Here is an 8,497-nt window from a genome sequence, read left to right as displayed (position 1 = left end):
TATTACTGATATGTAGTGGAGCTTGCTGTTCTGGATGATCCCTTTTTAATCTTAGTTGGCACTGAGGACAGGCTGTTATGATTTGTTGTGCAGTTGTTATATCTATGGGCCATCCTCGAGCTATACTTTCTTTTACTAAATCCTTTTCCCCTGAATGTCCTCGCTGTATATGTAGCCATTCTCCTATTCTGTCCCACTCTACTTCGCTTACTGTTACTCCTCTTACCCTCGACAACTTGTCAACTATCCCGTTCCATTTAGCTGCCAGACTTCCGTCTGAGCTGTGGGCTTTCACCCACCCTATTGCAATAGACCGTTTCCTTCCTTCTTCCAACAACTCTTCCCAGTCTGCTTGCTGCCATACCGGGCACCTATTTATTTGCCATTTATTACATTCCCAGAATCCTATCCAGTCTGTGGCCCCCTTGAATACTGCATATGAATCGGTATACACTGTTGTTGCTCCATTTCTTATGGCAAGTCAGACAGCCTTGAGTTCTCCTACTTGGGCACTGCCATCGCCTTCTTCTATTATCGTATGGCCTGTGCTTATTTCTAAGGCAACTGCTTTGTATTGCCACCCCGTGGCTATCCTATGTGAGGAGGCATCGGTGAACCATACCCCATTTAGGTCAGACTTTTCAGTGAGTGGTTCAGCTACTGCAATGGGAGATCTTGGGTAGCTTGGTACTGTTTCTGCTACAAGGCTAGTTAGGGGTAATTGGTATTTGGTTATCTTTACTGGTCCCTCCTCTATTTCCAGGCTATCTTGGATTCCTGATAGATATGCATACCATTTACGAACTGTTTGTCTCTGGGCTATACCTTCAGGGGGTGGTGTTCCTCGTTTCACAGCACTTAAAATGTGGAAGGGCCCCCTTAGGACTACTTTCTGTTGGGTCGCTATTTTTTCGGTGGCCTTCACAGCTCTTACCATGGCTAAGATTCCCTTTTCCCATTCACTATATCTTTGTTCTGCCTCCTTGAAAGCAGTGGATTCAAATAAAATTGGCCGTTTAGGTTCACTTGTTGGTGATTGGAAGATGGCACAATAAGTTGCGTGTGTGCTAAACCCCCACTCTACATCAAGAGGGTTACTAGGATGCACGGGACCTAGCCTTTGATATTGATTCATTGCTTGCATTATTTGCATTAATGCTTGTTCGTGGGTGTTGTCCCATTCCCATTTGCTATTCTTTCGCATAAGGTTATAAAGAGGTCTGGCGATTATCGAGAATCCTGGGACATGCTTTCTCCAATATCCCAACGTACCCATAACCTGTTGCAATTCCTTTTTACAAGTTGGGTTTTTGGATTTTTCTAAAGTCTTGAGCACTCTTTCAGGGATTGCTTCTGCTCCTGCTATCCATTTGGCACCTAGGAAGGTCACTGTTTGGGCAGGTCCTTGACATTTCTCTTGCGGTATTTTTAGCCCTATCTCAGTCAGTTTTTCCCAAATTAAATGGGCTTTCTGTCTCACTGCCTCCTTGTCAGGCTCCCCTATTAGTATATCATCTATGTATTGATAGACTTTTACTCCAGGGGTTGTACCGAGCGAATCTAAAACTTTTGCTAATGCATTGTGAGTGATGGTGGGGGAGTGTTTGTATCCCTGGGGCAGCCGAGTGAAGGTATATTGAATGCTGTCCCAGGTGAAAGCAAATTTGTCTTTGTCTTCTTTTATTATCGGGACCATAAAGAACATATCTTTTACATCTAGTGTGGCCATCCAGGGGTGAGCCGCAGTTCTAAGCTGGTTCACCAGTTCTGCTATATTGGGGACTGCAGCCACGAGGGGAGCGGTATTAGCATTTAGTCGGCGATAATCTACTGTTAATCGCCATTCTCCATTTGGTTTTTTGACAGGCCACACCGGAGAATTATAGGGGGAATGGGTACGCTCTGTAATCCCTTGCTTTTCTAGGTCTCTAATGACTTTACCTATCCCAGATCGTGCAGCAGATGCTAAAGGGTATTGTTTAACATTAGTTATCTTACTAGGCGGCAGCGTGGGGGAGGTTTGCAAAAGCTTGATGTTAGCTGTTCCAAAGCTCCACTGGGTGCCGTTTGGGAGTACCCAGTTTCTTCCTCGTAATACATCAAATCCTAAAATATTGTCATTCCCCTTTGGGTTTATTACTACCTCAAATTTGGTAAGACGATTGTCTCCCAGGAGCCAGGCACAAAGTTTTGCCAAAGGACAAGATTCAGCAATTCCTGTAACTCCCTTTATAAAAATTGATCATTTAGACAGTTTAATATTTAACCTATTGGCCGTGTGTTTGTTCAAAACACTTATCTGTGCACCAGTATCAATTAAAAAAGAAACTTTGTGTTTTCTAGGTCCTACCGGAATCACAATCCGGGGTTCTAAACTTTCAGGCCGCTGTGCTATTGATAGTATTCGGGTCGGTTGGCCTGATTTCCGACCCGCGCTACCTAGTTTTTTAGATCATGCAACTCTTCTCGTAACTCCGAGAAAGGGTTACTAGGCTTAGATTCTTGTTTACTATCTTGTGAGCCAGGTGGGGCGGATGGCAGAGTCACCCCTTTCGCTTGTTCCAGCTTGCTCACTATCTGTTCTATGATGTCCTCTGTTTTCTGATTATGTAGCATGGATCGTGGAACGCCTAATGCCAGGGCATGTCGCCACAATCTATTTCGTTTCTCGCTGTCTTCTTGTTTAGTTCCCATTTCCTTGTTGTGCCGCCTGGGGGGGGAATGTCCTCTCCTCGGGGCATATGAGGCAGTAGCCTGTCTAATGCGCTTTTCCCGTGGTTTGGTATCCATCCCCATCTCTTGCGCAGTTCGATGCACTTCTAACAAGGTATCCGCCCATGTCGGTATTGGCATGGGGGGGGCATTGAGGTTATGATGATTGTGTGCCTCTGCAGCTACAATGCGATCTCGTATTGCTTGTAGCTTCAGCTTTAACGCTGTAGGCAATCTCCATATTAAAGGTGTTAGGCTGTTTGGGCTTACCGGGGCTTGCAAGGGGATGTCATAGGCTCCTCTCTCATATACCTGCTGTACACAAGCCGCCTTTTGTGTGGCTTCTGTAAGCCCACCGTGGGTACTTATATCTATTTTCAAAGGCTCTCCTCTGTCCCTCGGGTCTTGTCCCCCTGCCCAATAGGCTACTCAGGAGGTGAGGGAGCGATTCCCAACTCTACCCGTCAGGAAAACTCCTGGTCCCCAATATCCTGATGCCTCCTCTTCACTTAGTATTATGCGATCACCTCCTGTTAAGGATACCCGCCACAAATACTCAGTTTCTGTTTCTGTAGGTTGCCTGCAGTATTTCTCTTGCAGTTTTCCCATCTCGTCTCCCGAGTAAGGGGTAGTTTTAATCGTGGTTCTAGCATTACCCCCATGGGGTCCTGTTGCGGTTTCAGTTTTTACAACCGGCTGCACATCCAGAGGTGAAGGTTCTGGAGGGTACAAATCACCATCGTCCTCTGAACTACTGCTGTTTCCCCATATATCTCCGTCCCAATCGTCCGGGTCCTCCACCAACATTTTTCTAATCTGAGCTGCTGTGGGGGCTTCCTTGCTGTCGAAAGGACGAGTTCTAGCTTGTTTTGTAATTTCTGATTTCTCTCTATCTCTAATTTCAATTCTCTTTCAAGATCTACACACTCCTGCACCTTTTCTCGTAACTGTTCCTTAGTTTTTCGATGGGTCCGATTGGCTTGTTGGGCCGCTAGTAAACAGGCCCCTAAGATGGCACATATAGCACCTTTTCCTTTCCCATCTCTTTGGTTGCCTCTGATTTCTTCTGTCTTACACATGAGAGAAGGTTCATTTTCCAAATTATCATTTGCCCAGGCAATCCCAGAGCTTGAGGGTCCGCACCCGTGTCTCCTCAATAACTCACGCAGTGACATAGTTCAAAATGATCCCAAAGCATGGTGTGTGCTAAAACCCACGTGGGGCACATCCTGGGCTGGGCAGAGGCTGGGTGCTCAGATCCCCCAGACTCTGGGAGATCATATGATAGTCATTCAATAATAACCCAGCCCTTTCCATGTCCAAGGTCTCTGGTGCCAGCGTCACCTCAGCCTAATCCTGAAAGGCTCCAGTGCAACCCTGGAGAAGCTGGAGCTGCCTCAGGCCTCGGGGCAGTCTGGCAGCAGGAGGGTTTGACATGGGCACAGCAGCAGCGGTGCCAGGAGCAGGGTGAGGAGCAGGGAAATTGGGGTGAAGACCCCTGCCCTCGGCTGCACAGCCAGGGCACTGGACGAGCGATGCCTCTGTGGCAGGCTGGACTCCAGGTGCAGGGTGGATGTCAGCTGGAGGGTAGGAGTGCCACTATTTTCACGGGTTCCAGTGCAGCCGTGTGTGGTGAAGGCAAGAGGGCAGACCCAGGCACATGCAACTGAAAAGGCTGGGGATGGAAATGGCAGCATGGGGCTAGTGAAGGACCTCCATCTCCTCCCCATGGGGAAGAGAGTCCCCAGGTGATGCTGGACTATGCTGACCCCAGGGCATTGGCAATAGCAGGAGATGTGTTTGGGCGTGCACTAGCTCCAGCCTGTGGTGTTTCTCTGAGGGTGCAGGAATCATTCCCCAGTGCCCCTTCCCTGCACCTCCTGGCTCCCCACTGCCTCTCCGGGCATTGCAGAGCCCTCCTTTCCCCATGCATACCTGGATTTAGTGCTCTACCTTCTGGTTACTCCACCGTGGACCATCCCTCATTTTGTGATGCTCCACTCAATGCCCACCCCAGGCACATGCTCTACCTGGAGATCCCCTGAGCTCCCCTCCAGAAGGATGGACATCTCTCATCAGCACTGTCACCTGTGGGACAGCCCTGGGCAGGTAACTCAGAGACCGTTCACCATCTCCACTGGCACTGGTCACTGAGAGATGAGTCCTGAATTCAGCCCTCAGTCCCTAATAGATCACATGGAGACTCTGAGCTCATCCCCCAGAGCCCATGGAGTGCCCAAGTAGAACACCAGGCCCCTAAGTCATGCAATCCCTAAAGCAAAATTGTGACTCCATCTTCGGAAGAAAGGCCAGACTTCAGGCGTGTCACAGGGGAGATCCTTTTTTATTATGGAAATGTTATTCTGGAGGCCAGGCCTGGCATGAGGATGCCCAGCACCTGGTCCTGCCCGAGCTCACAGGAATGCACAGGGAAGCACCACGTTACAAGAGCACTGAGGCCATATACACATATGAGAGCAGAGGAGGACAGTATGGAAGTGAGGAGAGAAACCCAAAAAAGAGAAAGTCCTGCTGCTGTTGGTGGACACGTCTCCAGGAAATTTGCAGCCCCCCACGGGAAGGCTGCAGTGAGGAAATGCCAGCTGTGGCAGTGTGGGGACGGTCCTGAGGAACAGAGGGTCTGTCCCCACAGGCTGCATCCAGACTCTCCTCCCCTACACTCCCACTCCACTGTGTGTGTTGGAGCTCTGTAGAGGGAAGGGAGCAGCCACAGTGACACCTGGCTGCCACCCTTGCAGGAGAGGGGTGTGAGATCATGCCTTGACTGTGGCCACAGGAGCTGAGCTCTCCTAATGGCACATGGAACCCATGGTCTGACCCTGCCTGTACTCGTCTGAGCCTGACTCTGTGCCCTTGGGCTCCCTTGGTGTCAGTGCTGAAAGAGACGCTGCAAAGGGAAACTTTCCTCATTGCGCTGGGGGCATCTGACGGAACTCAGACTAACAGCTCGGAGGTTCCCCCATCTCTGCTGATGAAGGGGGAAACCTGGTCAGATTCAAATGAGAGATTTCTGAGCAGAAGCAGGATTAACCTAAACATTTCCTTTTAACATGAATATAACACAAAAAAGTAAAAAAAATAAATAAATGAATAATAAAAATCCTTGAGGAAAAATACCCTGGGAATGAGGAGCAGATGCACATGGGACAGTTATTGGTGCTGACATTGTACCTACTGAACCAGTTTCCTCAGTGCGTCTTTGAGTTCCTTGTTCCTCATGCTGTAGATGAGGGGGTTCACTGTTGGAGGCACCACTGAGTACAGAACAGTCACCACCAGATCCAGAGCTGGGGAGGAGATGGAGGGGGGCTTCAGGTAGGCAAACATGACAGTGCTGAGAAACAGGGAGACCACGGCCAGGTGAGGCAGGCACATGGAAAAGGCTTTGTGTCGTCCCTGCTCAGAGGGGATCCTCAGCACAGCAGAGAAGATCTGCACGTAGGACAGCACAATGAAAACAAAACACCCAAACATTAAACTCGCACTAACCACAAGAAGCCCAACTTCCCTGAGGTAGGAGTTAGAGCAGGAGAGCTTGAGGATCTGGGGGATTTCACAGAAGAACTGGTCCACTGTGTTGCCTTGGCAGAGTGGTATTGAAAAGGTGTTAGCAGTGTGCAGCAGAGCATTGAGGAAACCACTGGCCCAGGCAGCTGCTGCCATTTTGGCACAAGCTCTGCTGCCCATGATGGTCCCGTAGTGCAGGGGTTTACAGATGGCAACGTAGCGGTCATACGCCATGACTGTGAGAACAGAATACTCTCCTCCTAAGAAGAAGACAACCAGGAAGACCTGAGCAGCACATCCCAAGTAGGAAATGGCCCTGGTATCCCAGAGGGAATTGGCCATAGATTTCGGGACAGTGGAGGAGATGGAGCCAAGGTCGAGGAAGGAGAGGTTGAAGAGGAAGAAGTACATGGGGGTGTGGAGGCGGTGGTCGCAGGCTATGGCTGTGATGATGAGGCCGTTGCCCAGGAGGGCAGCCAGGTAGATGCCCAGGAAGAGCACGAAGTGCAAGAGCTGCAGCTCCCGCGTGTCCGCAAATGCCAGGAGGAGGAACTCATTCACTGAGCTGCTGTTGGACATTTTGCTCCCTCTGGGATTTGTGGACTGTCCAAAGAAGAACAGATAGAGATAAATTGGGACAGCCTTCTCTGAGGAAAGCTTTCTCATAAAACCCTCCCAAATATACACACATTACCTCTCCCCATCTCAGCAGCACCATCACTGAGCTCCATGGCTTGAGCTCTGGTCTGTGCTGGCTGAGTTTGCCATGAGGAGCAGGGGCCTCTGCCCATGGGCTCCAGAGGAGTCAGCCCTGACCTACAGCACTGCCGACTTGGGAACAAGGGTAACTAAAATTTATATTCCCAGTTCCAGTCAGAGTTAATCCACTCATAATGTTGAAGGCATTTTCAGCATCTTCACTCCCACTTCTAAATAATGCGGGTTCATGAATAGTTTTAAGGCTTCTTTGGTTTCCTTTAGCTGACCCAGTCACACCTGAGGAGGATTCTTGGAGGTAGAAATCCTCAGCATTGCTACTGCACTCAGAGTGAGCAGCTGTGATTCTGGAGAGGCAAAAGGATTCACTCTGGCTTGAGTGCAGAGGGAGCAGAGCTGGCCTGTCCAGCTGCCTTGTTCCCAGCTGCCCTGTGCTCTCACCATGGAAGTGGAGGACAGTTGCACTTGTGTTACCCGAAAAAGAAATGACACAGTGAAGAGCAGAGGAATGCACTTGCAAAGTGCCCATCAGCACTCTTTCTGAGGGGATGTGAGGCAGGTCTCAGCCCTCCCCTTCCAGCCAGAAACACATCACGCTCTTTCCAGCTGCCCACATCCAGCCACCCAGCAGCATGTCTCAGCATGGCCCCAGTATCTAGGTGGCTTTTCCCTGGGGCACCTAGATAACAAGGGGCAAGGGCAGCACGGGGAGGTGGGAAACATGGAGCAATACCATGACCTTTGTGCCCAGGGTGGCAGGGCCAGGAAGGGACAGAGGGGCACTCACGAGTGTCTCCTCTCCTGCATGTCCTGCTGCTGAGGAAACGACTCCTGCCCTGCACCCCACAGCCTTGAGAGCAGAGGGCTGTGCTGGCTGGGAGAGGAGAGGAGGCCTTGGAGTTGACCGTTTCCTCTCACACTTTGAGCATGACTCTGCTGCCTGGAGCCGTCCCTGTGGGGAGCTGTTTCTCTCTCCCCACGTCTCTCCCTCTCACTGCTCACATAACCCATCCCACCTGCTGGGTGCTCAGCTCTGCCCTGCAAAAGCCTCCTGGGTGAACGACACTGCCCAAGAGCACCTTCTTTTTTGCAGGTGCTATGGAGCAGGTGAGAGAAACCTTGCTGAGGCTGGAAAGGTGATGCTGGCTCTGTTCTTAGGCTCAGGGGTGAATGAAGGCATTTGCTGAGTCCATCCCAGAACTGATCCTCTCTCAGTGTCACTGTTTTGGAGCCTTCGTCTCCTGTCTAAACCTGACAGATCCAATCCCATTTCACCCCACCCAAACAGAAAAGAACTGAAAGCACAGGCTCATGACAGCTCCTTCTCTTCCAGGTATCCCCTGCCTTGGCATTCCTGTTGAAAAGTCACCTCCAGATATGTTCCCCAGTCCTGACCCACACAGCAGCTTCTCAATGGGAGAAAGTACCTGCCCTGAGGGGGAGGGGTCACTCCTCCCACCCAGAGCTTCTCCCATCAGCGTTGTGTGGAGCTCCCTGGCAGGCTGAGTGCTGACCCTTGCAGGCAGCAGAGTCACTGCCC

At 50.4% G+C, this 8,497-nt stretch overlaps 1 protein-coding gene across 1 annotated transcript; it reads right to left on the bottom strand.

Moving 5' to 3' along the window:
- Window positions 1-5,916: 5,916 nt before the first annotated feature.
- LOC136996047 (olfactory receptor 14J1-like) lies at window positions 5,917-6,819 on the bottom strand (the record flags this gene model as incomplete). Its single annotated transcript, XM_067317043.1, has 1 exon — window positions 5,917-6,819. A coding segment is annotated over exon 1 (903 nt), but the record flags the coding sequence as incomplete, so codon positions are not given.
- Between the last annotated feature and the right edge of the window lie 1,678 nt (window positions 6,820-8,497).

Source organism: Apteryx mantelli, unplaced genomic scaffold (genome assembly GCF_036417845.1).
Source record: "Apteryx mantelli isolate bAptMan1 unplaced genomic scaffold, bAptMan1.hap1 HAP1_SCAFFOLD_20, whole genome shotgun sequence".
Lineage (NCBI taxonomy): Eukaryota > Metazoa > Chordata > Aves > Apterygiformes > Apterygidae > Apteryx > Apteryx mantelli.
This window is presented reverse-complemented; position numbering and strand designations above follow the sequence as displayed.